This window comes from Pundamilia nyererei, unplaced genomic scaffold (assembly GCF_000239375.1).
Source record: "Pundamilia nyererei isolate P.nyererei 1_Seehausen unplaced genomic scaffold, PunNye1.0 scaffold00017, whole genome shotgun sequence".
Lineage (NCBI taxonomy): Eukaryota > Metazoa > Chordata > Actinopteri > Cichliformes > Cichlidae > Pundamilia > Pundamilia nyererei.
Genome location: NW_005187418.1, coordinates 456,179 through 477,356, shown reverse-complemented (window position 1 = coordinate 477,356; position 21,178 = coordinate 456,179). Strand labels below are relative to the sequence as shown.

At 40.7% G+C, this 21,178-nt stretch overlaps 1 protein-coding gene across 1 annotated transcript; it reads left to right on the top strand.

Annotated features, from left to right (window-relative positions):
- Positions 1 to 3,432: 3,432 nt before the first annotated feature.
- Positions 3,433 to 19,777, top strand: gpr142 (G protein-coupled receptor 142). Its single transcript, XM_005725940.1, has 4 exons — positions 3,433 to 3,492; positions 3,592 to 3,680; positions 16,575 to 16,729; positions 18,607 to 19,777. The coding sequence occupies exons 1-4, from the start codon at positions 3,433 to 3,435 to the stop codon at positions 19,563 to 19,565; spliced, it is 1,263 nt and encodes a 420-aa protein (XP_005725997.1). The 3' UTR covers positions 19,566 to 19,777.
- Positions 19,778 to 21,178: the final 1,401 nt, after the last annotated feature.

Sequence of the window (21,178 nt, the reverse complement as noted above, 5' to 3'; positions counted from 1 at the left end):
TAATATTTTACACAGGATAGCAGTAGGAGTGCCCCGAAGGTGTTCTGGTTTGGTGGTGAGGATGTCTGACATTATGATGTTGAGTTTTTCAGTCTTTTTCATTATCAGTGTAGTTTTTTTCCCCCAAAAATGACCCCAAAATAAATTGCACAACACATTTTCAAGCAATACATAAAAAAAAAAAGGCAGAAGTAGCGAATATGATGTAAATTAAAAGACATATTTACAGGTTAATATTACATTTTTTTATTTTTTAGAATAAATCCTCCACTTTCAAAAACTTTACTTTTTTTTGTAATTATTTCATGGTTCAGGCTTTAAATGAAAAATGAAACTTGACAGTGTGTAGTTATTTATCAAGTCAAATAAAGACCGGTGAACTGACATATTTAAAGCGTAGCAGTTTTATCAGGGATATCCTCCCGCCTGCATTTACAAACTCCACATCCTGATAAGTGTGTCAGTCTGTTCACCCCGTTCACCACATGTGCGTGACACAGAGACACAAGCAATTTATTCACAGCTCCAGGCTACGGCACGCTTCATCAGGACCGTGAGTAAGTTAAACCATCGATAACCGTCTCTAATTAATCTCCTCATAATCTCCTTTTAAATATGTATAAAAGCAAACTAAAACTCAGAGTCCACAGCCGATGTCTTGGCTGTTTATGTTTATCGTGTTTAGTGCAGTCGATTCTAAATGATGTGATCATGTGACTGTTCTTATCACGGTCTGACTCTGGATAGAAACGAGGTCTCTGTGTCTGGATGTTTGCCAGCAGGTCAGTCAGTGATAGTAGCCTTTTAGTGGCCTCGCCTTCCTGTAACATTATTTACTTAAATTATATCCAGTCACATTCATGGGAGCAAACATTTCCATCCTTTAGAAGATTTACAACCAGTCGGCCTGGTCGTCTGCCTCCAGGCTTCCAGGTATCTCTGATTCATGTCATAACATAATAAAGTGATAAAGATAAAATTTCCTCCTGTGATGCTCACAGCTTTCTTTTAATTCAGCAACATTTCTTTCCATAAGTAATGCTTTCGTAAACAAATACAACACCATTTCATAAAGAGAGAATCAGACTAAACAGATACAAAGAGGGAAGCAAAAAACAATGTTAGAGGACCGTTCAACCTCATCAGCCAAAGCAACAGCAATATTAATGCAGAAAAAGGCTTTGACAAACTCTGGTGGTCCTTCCTACTTGGATATTTAACTGCAAACATACAGTCACCACATAGAACTGCTTGCCATTTTAGTACATGAAAATTTCAGCATCAAAAGCTATTTAGTTTACAACACAAAATTAATTTCTACACTGATCGTCATGTGGGCCAAACAGACTCAAGTGCAGATTCAAAGAACTTGGAATAAAAGTCAAAGGGTTTATTTAGAGAACACCAGGCGTTAGATACAGTGTGCAGGGTAGAGGGCACCAAGGGTCCACGGGAAGGAGGGAAGGGTAATGCACGCTCGACTGCGATCACACACGCCATGCTCCTTCTCGCTCCACGCCACTCTGCCAAAACACTCACGCTCAGGAATCCAGGAAGGGAAACAAGGACAGGTCCAGGGTAATCTATATACAAGAAACAGACGATTAGATCAGCGCTAGAAAAGCACAAGAGATGAGAGAGTTGAATTAAGCCAGAGCTACACTAACGCAGGTTGCACAATGATCCAGCGATGAGAAGCAGTGAGCCACTGCCTTAAGTAGTGGCCATGAGAGTCAGGTTAGTGAGCGGCAGGTGAGGAAACGATCACAGGTGTGTGGGTGGAGCCAGAGGAGAGTGAGACACAGGGACCATGACACTGATAATATATTACTGTATCTAAAAGAACCCACAAACTACATAACAACAAAAATATCAGACTTTCTATAAACTGGTTTAAATCAATAATTCTTCCAATAACAGAGAAATCCTGGAATCCTGCACAGCAACAGCCACACTGCTCATTCCCAGCAGGCAAGATCAGGTACCGAGCTATAAATGTCTCGTCCAGACTGTCAGATTTAGTTCACCTAAACGTCACTCCAGTTATTTATACAGGTAGTCCCATTGCAACCCAATGTCTCATGTACAAGAGAGAAAATGGGTCTGCAGGCACTTCATTTTTAATAATACTAGCTAACCAGACCATGAGATGGACTCATCTCAGTAAAGCCCCCAACTCTTGGATAGATTGTAACAGCGTCAAACTTCCAGACCTATCCTTTATCCTTCTTCTATTAAACTCCATTAAAGTGTTTCAAGAACCCGGTGATCTCCACCTTGACAGCTTGGTGGAAAACCCTTGAGATTGGAAACCTGTAGTCTTGCTTCAATTTCCAGATGATAAGCTCATGACAGCCTCTAATCTCATTCAAAGATTTGGATTGGGCAACAATCAAAGGTTTCCTACACTTCACAACCCTTCACCCTCTACAAACATCTACATTTGTAAAAGAGATCTCAAATCTTTAACAAGCAAACAAAACTCTCTCAAAACTGTACAGAGTAATTTCAGTCACAGAATCATTATCCATCTCCCAAAGGACCTTTCAACTGTCTTTGGAGCCTGATTTTTGGACATGGAAATTCACTCAAAATTTTAATCACATAACACGGGTTGAATAATATGGGTTTCTCTGATTCTGACATTTGCACTCAATGTACTCAAAACACCACAGATGTATATTTCCATGCATTGTTGCTCTGCTCACCTTTGCAGCATTTTTGAGTTGAAATCCCTGAAAAGATTTCCTCCTCATTTGTGCTTACTTGGTTGCATAACCTCGATTTATCTTCCAACAAAGCTGTTTAAATTCACACTCACTGCTCTAACCATCTACAAGAAAAAAAAACTTGTTAACTAGAAAAATTAGCAAATGCTCAGTATTGATACCCTAATAATCTCCTAATTATTATATATAATTAATTATAATTATAATTATTAAAGAATCACAGCAAGTTAATTGGGTGAAATGGGATCTCTGTTTAACACACAACGTACAAACTACAAATATTATTAATTGTCAATCATAGTAAAGACGTATAAGTGTTACTGTATAAGACGGTAACACTTACTGTAGTTACATGCTGCGTCCACTAGAGAGCAGACTGACTGCAGCCAACATTCAGGACTGCTGTGCGGGATCACTCCATGGAAACACCAGGGATGGAAAGGAGTGCAGCACTTTATCACTGTAGCAGATCATGTAGCTGCAGATCAGCTGGAGACTTTGAGTCTGCATAGAATAGAATAGGCCTTAATTGTCGTTGTACATGACATCATGGGTGCTCCACAACAACTGTGCAGGAATAAATAACAAACTGAAGAAACCAGAGGCACACATTGGAGGACAAACTCCTTGGAAGTGCAAAAGAACTTGGTCTGAGTACAGAGACCATATGTGAGTGGACAGAGTGATGAGGGCCACTCAGACCATGGCTCAGATTGGTGTCATGGGTCCAGGTGACATCAGCAGAGATGTGGGTGCCCTGAAGGTGTTCTAGTTTGGTGGTGAGGATGTTTGGTATTGTGATGCTGAATGCTGAGCTATAGTCCACGAAGAGCATCCTCATGTAGTGCTTCCTGTTCTCCAGATGGCTCAGTGCTCTATGAAGGGTGATGGTGATGGTGATGGCATCCTCCGTGGACCAATTTGCTCTGTAAACAAACTGGTGGGGTTCAGGTGAGGGGGGAAGAGACCTCTGATTTGCTGAGACACTATCTGCTCCAAACGCTTCAGACCTGAGGTCAGCCTGGTGAGGATCCCTGCCAGTTATAAATAACACTACAAATAAAGCCAAACCTAAAAGGATACAGATGCTTATGCAGTGTGAAATTCTCACACAGCAGAAATTCAACAGGACCTCATCATAAGAACAGGAAGAACATAAATACTAACTGTCGAAAAGTCAGGTAATCATATGCATCTATATTCATTTAAAGTTAATTATGGCCATGTGAAATTAAAAAGGGAAGAAAAAAGAAAGAGAAGTAGAAATAAAGCTGTCAGGGTGAAAAAAATAGTGAAAAAAGGTAAGAGGGAAAGATGCAAAGGTTTTAATCCCGTATCAACAGACTGTGATGGTGTCGGCTTTCTGTTTTGTGTATTTGATGAACATTCTTCCTTTGTGTTGTCATATCTTATGTCAGTTTCTCTTTGTGGTTTGGATCACAAACACTGCTCTGCTTTATTTTGGTTACTGGTATTGTCTGAGTCCTGTGTCCCCTTTTCAAACTAACAAGGACAAAACTATGAACTGTCATTATTGATTCCTTAACATTAAAGTGCAGCAGCTGCTTTAATTCTCATGCATAATTAATTAGTTTTTTTTTACTGTTAAAAATCAATAAAATTATAATTATGTGTACTAATGATTAGTAATGTATATTTATGTTGTGTAATAAATTATTAAGATACACTAATTGAAGCTACCTTTGACTGCTCTGTTATTCACACAGGGCGGTGACTTTATAATTTACTTTACATGTATGCACTGTAGCAAAGCTGATAAGAGGCAGTTACTATTACAGTTTGATATTTACACACAGATTATGGATTCGTTTACTTTCCCTCTGTGTCGAATATGCAGTTTAGTCAAAGTGAAATCAAAATCTGTCTGTTGTTGCTGATCTCAAACCAACCTGTTCTACTTCCTGTGGCTCATAAAGGAAAGCAGGTCATCTACGTCTGAACGCCCAATATCCTCGGCCAAGACACGAACCCCAAGATGCTCTTCGATGCATCCATCAGCGTGTGAATGTCAAATAAAAAGCATAAAGTAATCTAAAAAAGAAAAAACTGCTTGATATTGTTAGTTCATTTTTAATATCCATCACTTAACAGCACAGAAAAGTGAGGCAGGTCCCCTATAAGATCATTTTTCTGCATAAAAGGTTAAAAATGTTTTTTAAATGGGTGCATTTGGGAGGTTTCTACTGAGTTAATAACACAGCGTTAAGTGTTTTTAGTGTTTGTGTTTTGAACCCCCAAATACACTTATCATAACCCAACCAAGCTTTTTTTTAAAGGAAAAGAAAGGAAAGGAAAAGATCTTCTTTAAAGGAAACTAGATGAAGAGCATTTTAATATTCCCACATTTTTTACAGCACGGTCAGAAACTGCTTTATGATTCCAGGTCAGTGTGGCTGGATGGGGGACCCAGTTTTCCATGGATGCCGGCATGTTTGAGAGGGCTGTAAAACATGTGATTTATAAAACCAAGAGCAGCGAGTTGTAAATTCATATTTAGGGACATTAAGTCAGGGTCGTGTTTACATTTCTAAACTACCATAGATTTGGGACGAAAGGCAAATATAATGAAGTTCAAATTCAGAGCGAAATAGTTTTTCCAGAGGGCCAAATTTGGCTCACATGCCTTCCACTGTTATAAAGTCCTGTCTTATTATTAATGATATACTCAGGCCTGGTTGTGTTGTCCACACCGATGTGTTTAAATCTAACCGTGTAATCAGATTAAATAATGATGTTATCATGATGTGCTTGTTTGCTTTACTGCAAAATGTCACACAGAGGTCGTTCTTAAATAAATAACAGAGAATCGGTGCCAGATAGACTCAGTGCTTTGGTATGACTTGAACAAATAACACAGAAATGTAACATCAGTCATGGCAGGGGCAACTACTGATTACTGCTGCACTTATGGCAAACACACCAATTATTTTATTTCATTTCGCCTCATATGCACATATGCAAGCATGAAAAATAATGTAGTATGAAAACACGCTAATGAATTCCAGCCAAAAGGAGAGCGTGAAGTCATGAGTGTGTGCCTGAGCGGTGATAAGGTGGTCGTGTTTGTCTCATGTTTCAGCCTTTGAGAGTCTTACTGTCTGAAAGCTGCACAGAGTGACAGTGCGGGAAGCTGAGGCAGCATCCTGGTGGAGGTGACCTGTGAGACGGGCTCAGCCTCCGCATCAGTTTATCTCTCCGCGGAGGCTCCATCACTTCTGCTTCTGCTTTCTTTTTGGTCGTCCCACAGCTGCTGTTGTTTTCCACCGGTTGATCTACAGCATGCAAACAAAGGCTGACTATAAATCACAGCTGACTCTACAAGCATGAAATCAGCTCGGTGAGTTATACATCCTCCACAGATAAGGTGACTAAATAATTGAATACAACCGCCTGGTGTGTAAACACATACAAGAAATAAGAGCATCTTCTAGAAAAACATCTGAAGGGTTATCGTTTCATGAGTAACAAGGAGCTATTAAAGACAATAACCATTAATAAAAAATACAATAATGTCTGATTAAGACACAGAGGTAGCAAATCAGGGATAAGGAGACGAGGGAAGTACGATGCACATGAGACAAAATAAAGCAGGAAACAACTTACGCCAAGATAAAGACTCAAATATCCAAACGTCACATGGAAACACCTACAAGGACGAGACTGGAGGAGCAGAATGGGAATTCACAAACCTTTAACCATGTAAAGCCAATAACTAAAGGCACAAATGACAAAAAGCACAGAGCAATATAAAATAAAACAGAACATGAACCGAAGAGCATGCACAAGCGGTGTGATATAAATGACTTTACAAAACCCAAAAGAAATCACAAAACTTAAAAACTGTGGCATTTTGCTGCCATGATCTTGGTCCGCTTGTCCTTTGAGGTTGAAGGGTCACTGCAAATCAATCCAAAGTTGTTCTACTTCTGTCCAGTGACCAAATATTTCTGATCTGATGAGAGCAGTCTCTTCTGGGATTACAAAGTCGTTGGGAACAGAGGGACACGCTTGATTAGGATAAAAGTCACCAGATTTCAACCCAGATGAACATCTGTTGAACATTTTGAACTAGCACGTTTCACCAACTTGAAGAATATCCTTTGAGGAATGCTTTTCTTTCTCCTCCGATTCGTAGAATCAATACAAAGCATGTGGAAGGTTATATAATGGAGCATGTCCTTCTCATTTTAGAAAGAAGCAGGTCTCTCCCAGAAGTAAACTGCTGTACCCAGTCATATTAAGCAGATATAGGAAGGACATTTAGTGGCCATTATCCCATTTATGAGTACCTCTATATTACTGCTACCATGAATGTACCTTTGTATTAGTACAGGCTGTTGCTTAAGTGATAAAATGTGGACGTATCCTGCCCATAAAAGGAGCTGCACCTCGGCTCGCTTCACCAAAATCAGCAGAAATGTGTTCTCTGTGCATCGTCCAGCAGGACTGACCAACGACAAGCCGCGTCTGTGCATGAAGGCTCATTATTTGCTCGAGTGACCCTCGGGGCCACGGCGGCGTCCGAGCTATAACACGCTATGTGAACTAAACACACAATGACATGCAGCTGCAGGGCGAGGGCAGCCATGCTGGGTCAGAGCGAGCTCACGTAGGGATCAGGTTTGCAGATGGTTTGTCAGCAGGCTTTGGATGAATTAGTTCTTGAGATCCGCTCGTTTAACGCGCTGTTTGCTTTGGAGCTTTGCTATCGTCAACAATTTGCAGACGTGAGATGGGCTTTCTCAAAGGGTTTAGCTAAATTAAGGGTGCATTTGTCATGTACGAAACAACAAGTCAGCTCCCAGATCCCCTGATGTCAGTGATTTCCTCACTCATAATCATGCTACTTTCAACTGCTGCTGAGAATAAATAGAGGAAATTAGAAAGCCTTTGCGGCTCAGAGCCATTATTCTTTCTAGTAATGAGACAAAAGGCAGCATACATCATAATAAAGACTCTTTGTTAGTATATGTTTATTAGAATGTAATTGTTTCTTCTTTATGTGCTTAAGATTGTGTTTTGTGCATCAGATGCTGATTTGGAGATTTAGAAATCAATCCTGATGTTAAAGTTACTAGTTCGGTTATTTCTTCCAACATTTGATTTTTGTTACATCGCCGACAGCAACATGTTTGGATTCTCCATCTTTTCTTGCTGTAGGTGGAGTTTGTTTTTATTGTGCACTGAAATATGGGCCACCAGCATCCATCGACATCATCGTCAAATTTAATCTAATAAAACAGTAAAAACTAAATCATATTTTCCCTTTTTAGTAAGCGTGACTTTAAATGTGTCACAGGATAAAAACCTTAACCTTAGCACCAGCAGCGCTCTTGTGCTCTCGATGTGTTTGTGACCAGAGGGTGTTATCAAAAAATGAGTTGTCCGCGCGACCTTTCTGTCTCTAATAATGAAAATGAATCACAAAATTAATTTAATTTTTTATTCCGTTTGACTTCAAAGCCATAAACTCATCAGGAAAATGATTATTGAGGTCACAGAGAAATGGAGATGAGGGTCATTTTCTAGTAGACTTGCATACAATCCAATCTTTTTGGCATCCAGAAGAGTCGCCATCTACTCATCATTAGAAAGCGAGTAGATTTATAGTACTTGCACTTTATTTTCCCGTCCTGAAAACTAAACTATGGCCATCTTTTAAAAACCGTACACACTCAGGCCATCCTTGGATTTCCCCACACAACCATCTCCAGGGTTTACAGAGAATGTTCCAAAAAGGAGAAAATGTGGTGACAGACATGTGGGAGAAAATACCTTGGTGATGTCAGAGCTCAAAAAATAAATGGCCAGACTGCTTCGAGCTGATGGGAAGGCAACAGTAACTCAAATAACCACTCTTTAAGTCAAGGTATGCAGAAGAGCGTCAGCAGCAGAAGACCGCATGGGTTGCCACCCATCATGAAAGCATGGATCCATCCTGTCTTGTATCAATGACTAAGGTTGCTGGTCTTGGTGTAATGGTGCAGGGGAAATTTTCTTGAACCACTCGGGGGCCCTTAGTACCAACTGAGTATCATTTATATATCACAGCCTTTGAGTGTTGTTGCTGACCATGTCCACCCCATCTCCTCATGGCTGCTTCCAGCAGGATACCACACCAGCTGAAATCATCTCAGACTGGTTTTGTCACAATCAGCAGGGCTGACTGTGTGTAGAGTGAAGGGTGGAGCCAAATGCAGACGAAAACAAAATGTGAAACATGACTTGAATAACAGAAAACGAGCCGTTTATTGAGGCTGGCAAAATAACTGTAAACAAAAGGCAAAATGCTAACAAACTAAACTGGGTGAGCTAAACGAACTAAAAACCTACAACAGGAACATGGACTTGACATGAGGAAACTTGAAACTACTTCTTGGCTTGCAAACAAAGCAGACGATCTGACAATGACACACTGAAAACAGAGGACTTAAATATACAGGAGGTGATTAGGGGAAGTGGGAACACATGGAGGAACAGCTGACTGACATGAGCCTAATGACAGGACAGGGGAAGTGAAACTAAATACAGTGAACAACGAACACGCGACTCCTTCAAAATAAAACAGGAAACACTGAAACTAGACATGACAACACAAGCTTAACAGACCTAACACGTGATGAACGATACAAGAACTCAAACATAGAAACCAAGGAAACAATAAATAATAACTGCCTTTCCTTAACTAAAGCTAAATAGGAATGACACATAAACTAATCACAAATCTAAAATGAGACAAATACAAAATGAACTCAGAGCGCCGGGTCAGAGACCCAGCCTGTGACAGGTTTCTTGAGCATGGCAGTGAATTCACTGTACTCAAACTGCTTCCATAGTCACCAAAGCACCTCTGGGATGTATTCCAACAAAAGATTCATTTAATGGATGTGCAGCTCACAAATCTGCAGCAACTGTCATGTCAACATGGACCAAAACTTAAAGCAGCTCTGAAAACAAGAGTGACCAATTCAATACCAATAAGGTGTACCTAATAAAGTGGCTGGTTAGCTATATATATGGCATAAAAGTGTACGGCCTTGCCTCTCGCTGTGTGGATGTGCTCCTGTCCTGTCCTGACAAATGTATTTTTGATTCATATTCCATTTGCTGACATGAAAATGGAAATATTACTGATGCAAATAATCTCCCTTTACTAATTCTCACTAATATTCACATTTTAAATGAAAAAAGAAATGCTGTGAATTAAAATTATACAAATGTTTGTGTCAGAGCTTCTGTGTTTCTGCATTTTAATCTCTGCATTTTAATAAGATGATAATAATAATAATTATTATTCTAACCTCATTGAAAACAATTCCTAGGATGGCCCATATTTTGCTGTATCTACGGGGTGATGGAGACCTGTCACATTTGTCATCAGTATTTAGTGTTTATGACGTAGCTGCTGCTTGGAAATGTTTCACATTCCCACAGCCTGCTTTACGTGTCGTCCTTCATGTTGTTCGTATATACTTTGGAATGTGGATCAATCCGACAGCTTTGACAGGTTATTTCGTTTGTCACATTTCCAGTGTGAACACACTTCACACCAAAATCCCTTCAACATGAGAAATGATCACTTTTTGTTCCCACTTGAACTCACAGTGGTTTTCCATCTTTTTCCCCGCACCCTCTCAATTTATTTTGATCCATTTCCTGCCTCCTTCACACATCAGTTCCCTCCCTCACCCTCCCCTTTACTTTCACTCCCCTCTTCCTCATTACTCCCCTCTCATTCTGTTCACTCATAGCAGTAATGTACCGGCTGCCTGGACTCTTCTCCTCCTCCTCGTCTCCTAACCGGATTGTCCAGCAGGGACTCTGTAGGAGCCTCTGGGGGGAGTGACAGTGCAGAGGACCGGCTGTACCCCAGGTGGCGAATCCACATTGAAAACTGGATGTGAAGGTAAGTCTGCTGGCGATGAGACTAAGCCAAAGAAAACCCCTGTTTGTGCAGAGTATGTTGTAACAGGATAAAGGTTTCTGTTTGTCCTGCAATTAGACTTGTTCCTACTTCAGATGATGGATCAAAGTACAGTTATTATGAAGTCATTTGGAGAAGCTGGATTGTGTTGCCTCCAAATGTTTCATAATTGGCTTTGCTTTGACCTGAAGTGTTTTTCTTGTTATTTCACCCTTTAATCTGCTACGAAGCAGCAGATACGTGCCTGTTACTTTCTGCCAAAATGCTCTTCTGGATTCTATCTTCTTAACAGCCACAGCGGTGACCGTGGCTCAGGATCTTGCAGCATCTGCGCTCCTGATCAGAACAGCTGGGAGATTTCTCTCCACTGCTTCCTGTCAAGTTTTGATTTTCACAGAAAATTATTTTCCGGATTTTAAACACCAAAACACGCGAAACCCTGATATGTTTGCAGTACAGTTATGCTGCCAGCACCCTTTATCTCCACGCGCTGCTCTTTCAGGTGCAGCATCTCTTGATGAATAATTAAGTGGAGTACAGATAGAGTTCATTTCAGCTTCGTGGACACTGACCCCCCTGCAGAGCTCCGATAGCTCCAGCTGCATTTGGATCCTGGGAAAACTGTCTCCCTTCAAAAACATAGCCTTAATCAGAAACACGCCTCTGACGTGCACTGACTCTACTGTCCCGTCTGTGCTGCTGACGTACTGAAAAGACTGTAAATTTTAGGACTTAATAAAACACCTCTAAAGCTCTGAGCTGCATTCCCACCTCCAGAATCAATAGCACCCACGGGACACGAGGTGTAGATGTGAATGTCTGCACGAGAAATTTCTCAGCTAGTGGAGACACAGAACGCTCCAAGCTTCAGGATTTAAGAGGTCCTTGGCTGGCGTGTAACACGTCTGCTGGGTTACTGACTGCCGGGAGTAATTACGGTCCCCTGTGCCACGTTTTTCTGGCAACCTCTCGACTTTCATGACGATCGTCTTTCTCACTGCGGCTGCTGCAGGCAGCTCACGAGGAAACAGATCAGGTGTCATAGCAGATAAGACCGAGTGAGTCTCATGGGTCCACAGTGGATATTTCACCTTTTTTCATATGCAGCTTATTCGGCTTAATCTGTGATATTACACTGTAGTTTCCATTTGATCTAGGAAGAGAACTTCTGCAAATGCAAACATTAACGTTTTATCAGAATGCAGCTCTGATGTGGAAAATGTGATGAAGTGTAAAACTGTACCTGCTGCACAGTCTTCTGTGCATGTCTTTGATGGTGAACAGTTCCACCTGCTATCAGTAAGTAAATAGATAAAATGTCAGGGCTTTTATAGAAATAATTACACAATGTCAATACAATGGTGTGCATTACAAAACAAAGTTGATTTAGTGATAGTGTTCATAACTTGAGTCATTCTTTACACATAAAATTAACCAAAACAAAATAGAGAAACTAGATTCTTCTTCCAGTAACACTAAATTTTTGAACTATGATACGGTGGCCCTGAGGCAACAAAGCCAAACCCAACATTTAAACACAAAACAATAGGATCAAAAAGAGGAATAAAAGTAAAAAGTGTCGTTTTGTTGCTGTTTTTCTTGTTTTTACAGCCACCGTATTATTCAGACAGCACAAACAGTTTGAAGGACTTAATAAGTTTATACTATATTTGAAGTTAGCCATAAAAACATCTCATTATTCATCTTCAGCGCAGCAAACATGCATCATTTTGTCTGAGGTCAAACACTGAATGCATCTCTGCATACACCTTACACCTCCTATGGGAGCTGAGCATCTATTAATACTAAATAAGACATCCTATCTGAGCACGTGGGAAGCTGTTCCATAATAAGCAATGAGATAAGAGAATATTTCTAATTATAAACAAAAAAAGGGTTGTAATGGTTCTATTTTGTTACTTCAGAATCTGAGAAAAGTCAAAGGACGCAGCTTTTAATTCATAGCCTGGACTTAAGTCTACTTAAATGTAATTCTTAAACACAAACACTCTGGAGCCTTTGGTCATATAAGTACAACACATAAATCCTCATACGTGTTTCTTTTCTTTACTCTTTTGCTATGAAATTACAGAAGCTTCAGAGTTGAGGATTTTAATATATTTGTAAAATACCTGTTTTATTGTTTAAGTGTAAATAAATTTAATTTAACCCTAAGTTTTAACTTAAAAGATTCTCAGATATCTTTTTAGCAGGTGAGTGAAAGACTCTCGGGTGATGTTAGAATATAATGTTATAGGTCGTGGATGAAATGTTAGTATCTCTGTGAGTAATTCGCTGGAGAGAAGACCCAAATGCAGTGAAGTAGGTTAAACAAACAAAAGAACATGCCTCTAACGGCTGATAGAAAAATAATAAAGATGCACAAAGTCCAGTGAAACAAAACAGGGGAAAAGGGGAAGGAGTAGCAGGACAAACAACAGAAGGACAAACTGACGAGTGACACGAGCAAGCAAGATCGTATTTACACACACAGGGTGTCATAAAGAAGGGATAAAAAGGAAGCACAAATGTTATTACCCAAATAATACAGGAAGTCACTGAGAAGATGAGGAAGACGTAAAACAAAAGCACACATGGCACTGGAAGGAAACTTCCAAATGAAAAAATTTAATAAAAACTCAGTGGATCGCACAGGGACCTGGACAATCTCCAGTTACTGATTTCCACCATGAGACGATCACTAAACAGCATCCTGCCTGATCCCAATCTCATTCACAAAGTACAGATTATATCACGGACAGCTCTCTGATATATAAAGCTAAGAATATCTTTTCAGACTGTCCTTCAATTAGAAATGGTTGTGACAGCAGCCAGAGCCCGTCACAGAGCCTGTCCACTTTACATTAATGCCATTGTTTTAAAAAATGACTGCAGTTCACCTAGAGGGCGCTGATGAGACTGAAAGAATTAAATGCTGTCCTAATAAAAATCCCATATTTAATTACATATATCAGTACTGAACTAAAAATACACTAATATCATTTTTGATTATTTTCCAGGAACATCGCCTTTAAAACACAAGTATTAGCTAATGCTTGCTGTTTGGCTGCTTAATGAAAACATCTCATACAAAAAGCAGCGTGTGGTGATTAAAGGTGATGTACCGACCAGCTGTTACTTACTTGACAGAAGAAATAAAAAGGGCAGATGCCAAAAAAATGGCTCTTGGTGTTTAAACTATACATTGTTTCTTTCCCTGTTGTCTAAAATGTCATCTCAACTTCTAGTGACCAAAGAGTTGGTGAAAGAAGGGGTGCTCTAAAAAAAATATCATAACATCTGGAAACAAACTACATAACCTATCCTAAAACAGAATTATTACAAAGCATCTGGAGTTAAATGCAGATTACTTTGTACCCAAGTCTCGTCTGGTTTAATTTTCACACGCTAATACTTTCATCGAGTTAGATTACGGCTTGGGTGTAACAGCATCCACCACAGCTAAAGGTAACATCAGACAGTAGTAGTCCACAGTAGTTTGTGGAGTGGGGTCTAGAATACTTCTTCTTCTGTCTAAACTAAGACACTAATTCAGAAAACACTTCATATCATATCAGTGAGGTTTGGAGGACTTGTGGTGAATTTCCCGTGGGACTAAATTAAGACTCTATTGAGAAAAAGGGCAGCAGGCAGCCTCCTTCATGTCGACCTCTCTCCTTTGTACATCATTGATCTTCATGATTGCATTTCTCTCCTGCTGGTTTATCGGGCTGTGGTGAATTAAAGCTGTCGTGCACTAAGCTATTCGATGCTCCTCGAGTTTACGATCATATTCCTGCTACGGGCCATAAAATGTGCCAGTCATATAGTTTATATGCAGGGCTTTGGCACATAAATAGCATTTGCAAGGGCAGTAATTTAAAAATGACTACACGTTAGTGATAGTGATTGTCCTGCTTACATCATGAAAACACCGACAAATGGGGTAATTGTGGCTCTGTGATAATGTGTATGTTGGTTGAGCAACTACAAATGGTTTGTCACTGAAAGCTCGAGAGATAACGCAGTCCAAATATTGCCTCATGGATGAGGGAAGTAAATAAGGAAAGCAGGCAGATGGAGAAAAACAGGATGGCTGGCGCCCAGGTGAAAAGGTTAAATTGGGGACGGGAAGATAATGACCTGTGGTGGTGGGAGAGTGGAAGGGTCATTGCTGTCAGCCCATCTGCTGTTGTTGTGAACCTGCAGTTTAATTGACTGAGTCCAAACTAAGTGGATTTAGCATATTTTTGTTTCCACGGTTTATTTCTGAAACAGTTTGGCTGAGCAAACATCGTTTATCAGACGTCACCGAGCAACTCAGAGAGAGCGGTGCATCGTCTGCAAAAGAAGATCTGTCATCATCTTCTTCCTCCGAACCACATCCATGTAAACCAGATCATATCAAAGAAATATTCCACTATGGTTTAAATTGTGCTTTCTTAACAAATATTCAATATTCGACAATGAACACCTTTTGATATTTTAACATTGTTGTCTGGCTATTTTCAGCTCACCGCCCTGTTTTTTCATTCTCACCTGGGGATTTTTGTAGAGTCAGTGTGAGGCAGAAAGATGCCTGGTTAGCGTTAGAAAAATAAGATGAATACAATTTCTTGGTTTCTAGAATCAGGGATCCATACTGAGGAGTTTCAGGGACATCAATGTCTGCCTTCATATAAGACATTTAATCTCATTAGCTTGGGTTCCACCGTTTTCAGTTGTGTTATCAACTAAAAAAAACAATCTGAAGTTTGTCAACTCTGTTACAAAAAACAGGTTTTTAGTCTCAGACACTCAATTTGTTAAAAAAGAACTTGAAAACATGAAATACTGAGAATTCAGAAACATCCAACTAAAACTTCAGTCCTGCTCAGTGTTATAGATAAAAGTTACTTTAGATGCTCCTTTATGCATTTTAGGGGGCAGCTCCACATATTTCATATGGCAGATTTTTACACCGGATGCCCTTCCTGAAACAACCCCCAAGGAATTTGTATCTCCTCCCAGGATCAAACTGAGGATCTTTCACTTGTTGGGTGATTGTGCAAACCACTGCACTGTGGAGCCACTTCTGCTCAGTATCACAGATGGCAGGTTTAAAACACAGAAAAAGACTAAAGCCAACAACGTATGTTGGTTTTGTATGTTGGTCTGCAGACTGCCTGACAGCAAACTGCCTTTGGCTCTCACAGATAGTTGGTAAATCTTTAAGAAAAACAATTCCACATATTTTCCAATTACAGAACTGTAACTTGAAAAAAAATGTGCCAGTAAATGGAGTGTGTGCTGAGGACTAATTCTGAGCAGTGGATGTATCAAGAGTTGTTGCTCTAGTGAGTATTTGAAAATAAACGAAGTTAACTTAGTTAATGTTGGTTAATGGATATGAAGGACCAGGTCACCCAGTGGAGCCTGGGGAGACATATTTGGACAGAGATGTGTCTTTAAATCTGCATTTGGTTGAAGATAAAAAGACACTCTTCCTTCTTAAAATAGTCTAGCTTGTGTAACTCAGTCATGACCATTTTAGTCAATCAAACGTTGTACAAAAAAACATTTTAGAAGCAACGGCTATGTGATCTTCAATAACATGAGGGGTTTAGTCTGGTTCTGGCACAAAGAGCTCCAGGAGGGAATTTTTCAGAGAAATTGGTTTACACATGTTCACACTGTCAAGGGTCTGCATACGTCTTCCAAAATCTGTGACTGAATGCACTTCAAAACTGAGCTTTTTGGTGTATTTGAGGGGGAAATAAGGTCTGCGTGTGAAGTGCATCAACCCCAGATGTGCTGAAAAAATGCCCTGAACTTGTTTTTTGTGTTGAGTGACCCGATGTTTGTAAAGCTCTCCTTGCTAATCAATTGCAAACATAATTCTCTCTTTTTAACTTCGCCAGGGGAGCCGCCAAGGTCATGATCGACTGGCCCAATGTGACGGCGTCCGGCAACCAGGAGCTGGGCCTGAAACCCGAGGAGCTGCAGAAGTCCAAATGTGTCCTGGGTTTCATTCCCGTCATCTACTACAGCATTCTGCTCTCCATCGGAGTACCAGGTACACTTTTGAACCGAGCCAGCACATAAACCAATCAGAAAACAGGGAATCGCACATGACTCAAGAGATCAATATAAATGTGAGTTAGAGGTACACTAATGCTTCTATAATGGGGACTGGATAGTGGATAATACACTCAGGGATGTCTGTTTTCACAGCTTATGTTAATTTCATTAGCTGATAATGAGGTTGTGTGGGAATTTACCCAATTATTATCCCTCACTCCAGCCAACCATGTTAGGATCAACTTGCTTGTCAGGCAGCACTCGCACCAGCTACGTCTTCATTATCATGTTTCACTTTTACAAGTCAGTGATGACGTGAAATTGAGGCATTCAGATGTCCTCTTTGCTGTTTCAAATAACTCTCAGGGCCGAAGAGCCAACGTCTGCAATCCTGGAGGGTCGAAAACTACGATCCAAATAGCTGCAGTGGAAATATCTTACTGCTGACAAGACATCTGAGATGAAATAGTACAGAGGAGATTGTGTGTCTGACAGCGTGCAGGGAGACAATAAAAACAGCGTCTTTTTTTAACATACTCTAAAAAGCAGAAGCAGAAACTCTGAGTTTGGAAAACAAGGATTTAAACAGAAACATTTAATGCTTTATTATTAACTGTAACGTCTAAATATTAATGTGCTCCATCTCAGTAATTTAGTCTCTCAAGTAAACTGCAATGCCAAATTGATTTAATTAACTTTTGGGCTGATTTAATGTTTCCTATGTGATTTTATACTAATGAAAAAAACTCACAGTCAAATGCTACACAGCTTTAGATACTGTGCTTTTGCCACTGACCTTTCATTGGCATCACCAACTGTTCTTTAGGCCTGTGTGAGGCTTTAACTTGGTTGTATTTATCCTTCACAAAGACGCTGCCATGCCATAATGTCTTTTTCTTTGCTAAGTTTGCTGTCATTACGAACATCCATAAAATGCTAAACAACGATATTGTCATGAATTACAAGATGAGCGACCACATGCAGGCTGTTAGCGAAATGAAGTAACAAAAGGCAGCATTTCATTTCAGCAGATAAAAGTCTAACGAAAAATGAAGGCAAACAGCTGATATAAAAAATAAATCTCCACCCGCAGTGTTGGTTTGTCCTTCAGCTTGAGGGCCCTGCACACTATCTTAGAGAATAAAACTGATCATTTTAAAACACAGAAGACAACTAATAGCAGTACAGCAAGTAAAACATGAAGAAAGTAAGCAGCAGAATGCATGCACAAAAGTAAACTTAGCTTGATGAAAGCAAAACACACCGGGGAAAACTGAGGGAATGAATTCATATAAACAGTAACTGGAACTAAGAACTAAAGACTCAGAAGACTGAGGAAATACACAAAGAAGCCCCTGCCACAAATGTAAACAACACGCAAACTAAGAATCAAAAAGAAAATATTTCATAATAAACAGAATTAGAAGGTCCAAAACCTAAAAGCCCCTGGGTTTAAGTCTCGGACTTAAACTCGGGATAATGGTCCAAATATTGATTTAATTTCCCCTCAAATTCCCTGAAAGTTGTGCAGACATGCAGCACAGTCCGGCGCTTGTTCTCTCTGCCTTTTAAGAAAAAGATGAAGTGAACCGTTCCCATTTCACAGATTTCTTTATGCAGCTAAACCAAAATCCTTGTAGGATCTAGGCTTGCCAGAAAATCTTGGGGGGGTTATTATTTGGGCCGTTATCCTTAGGTTGCTTTATTTCAGTATTCACTGGGACATAAAAGGGATCACCAGTGTCAACAGTCAGATCGAATAAAAACCTCTTAAAAGGTTTATTAATCTACTCCAAAATACAGATTTAAAGAGCTTTTATTTTCATGACTTTTGTCCTTTTAATCTCATTTCTGCTTCTTTGTTTGTCCCAGTAAACATCCTCACAGCAGTGGCCTTGTGCAGACTGGCGTCCCGCACTAAGAAGGCTCTGTACTACTACCTCTTGGCAGTGACAGCCTCAGATATTCTCTCCCAGCTCTTCATCATCTTCGTCGGCTTCCTGCTGGAGACGGCAGTTTTTCACCGGGATGTCCCCGCTCTCCTGCTGCACTCTGTCAGCGTCGCCGAGTTTGCAGCCAACCACGCTTCCATATGGTCCACCGTACCGCTCACTGTGGACCGCTACGTGGCGCTGTGCCACCCCCTCCTCCACCGGCAGATCAGCTACCCGGCACGAGCCAGGAAGATTATCGGGGTGGTCCTGGCAACATCGATCGTATCGGGCGTGCCTTTCTTCTGGTGGTCAGACATGTGGAGGAACAGCCATCCGCCCACAGCGCTGGACACCGTCCTCATATGGACACATGTGACTATCATCTACTTCCTGCCGTGCAGCATCTTCTTAGTGCTGAACTCTCTGATAATCCACACACTGAGGGTGAGGCAGAGAGAGCAGCGCTGTCAGGAGGAGCAGGGGACCAAGTCGGCGCCACTGCAAAGACTCGGGAAAACCACGGCCATGCTGCTGGCCATCACCTCAGTGTTCTCAATCCTGTGGGCGCCCAGAACCATCGTGGTCATCTACCACCTGTACGTGTCCACTGTTCATCGAGACTGGCGCATCCACCTGGCCTATGACCTCTCCAACATGCTGGCCATGCTCAACACCGCAGTCAACTTCTTCCTCTACTGCTTCGTCAGTAAGCCTTTCCGCAGCGCCGTGCGGGATGTCATACTGCTCAGGGGGTCGCCGCTCTACTCTCGCCGCGCTCTGCCCCAGCAGCAGGTCCCCACCAACGCCTCCATTTCCTCTCTGTACAGTGGGAACAGCAAGCGGTTTCAGCGGGACTTCACCCCCTTGTCACCTCATGGGGCCAGAAAGCCCTCATGACCCTGTGACTTGTCCTCTTAATCCAAAACACCCATCATCCCACGGTCCCGGTGCACTCCTCACCCCAGGGACACGTACTGTGTTCCAGCTACGACTGTGGGCAGCGACCGGTCGGCCCTGGGGCGCTCTCAGAGGGCCTGATAGCGGCTTAGCATGATTTTCGTCTTACAGTGTTTGACCTCGTGTTGTTTGTCCATGTAAATCAGATAACGTGACAGCCTATTTATTTTTCTTGAGAAGAATCTGAGGAAATAAAATGTAGATTTTTTTTCCATAGATGGTAGTAATGTGACTGATTTGTTTATATTTTTACAAAACAAAACAGAAGGACAAAATCCCTTTTTGAACAATAATGTAAGCTCAGATGTAGATTCATGTTAATATTAAAGACTTTTTGCATATTAAGTGCAATCAGTGATCGTTGCTGTTCCTTCGGTCATGTAACGTGGTGTGACATTCACTCTGGAAGCTGCAAAGATGTCAGAATAAGAGTGATAATGTTGAATAAACAGTTTTTTTCTGCAGTTGTATAAAGACAAGGAGTGAATCAATAGGCAGTGTGACAGGACTCTGTCACTGCACTGTGCTCCCAGCCATTAAAAACCATCCAACTTGACAAAGCCTCAAATGAAAGCTCAGTTTTTTAAGCCACAGGAGTGAAGGCCTGCTTTTCAGACAACTGTATCACTCACCAATGTGGCCTCAGCTCTAGCCTGATAGTCTGCACTAACACTAACACTACACTCACAAGGAAGCGTGGACGCTTTTGCATGCACAGCCACTGCATTTCCACCAAACGATGTAAAAGTTGCAAATGTTCTACCATCTAATTGTAAATATGCACAAATTAAGACTGTTGTTGACCTTCAAAGAATTGACTTCTATTCTCAGAGTTTATATGTAGTTCACTTTTGATGACAGAGTATATATTAAACATCGGCTGTATATAAAAAGTGACCATAGCCACTGTGACATCAGCCACTGATTACTGAAGATCAGTTGTAAAGCCTCAAAATAAAGCATTAGGTATCTTAGTCTTCTGAAGGTAGACGTGACTGCAGGCCCCTGTTTGTAATTTACAAATGAGCTTGATGTTGTGTTCATTAAGACTTCAAATACGTGATTGAGTCAGTGCACTCATCACAAAACTATTTACTGAAGTCCTATCACGAGGGAGCCGAGGGAGGTTTTCCCCTGGACATTTATATAAACAGATGTGTTTTTACAACCAGAGGCCTCATTTTCAGTCGGATGTTCCTGGAAAATCATTTATTAATCATTTAAATGGTAGAAAAAAGAAACAAATCAGAGTAGTTACTGTTCTGAAATAAACAATCAGCAAATGGTTTAAATTGTGTACAATTTTATGGACATTTTTAAATATTTTATGTACTAATATTTCAAGTGTATTTAGGACGTATTTGAATCTCGTTCCTCGATGGTGAGATTCTGTGGACTGCACACTGTGCACGACAGCAGCCTTCGCTCCCTGCACACACACAGCTCCAGTCATACCAGTTCACTCTGACACAGCTGTCGTATAACCGGTTAAAGTAAGCCTACTGCAGGACGGCACTGATTAGAAACAGCTAAATTGGTACTGAATAATAATT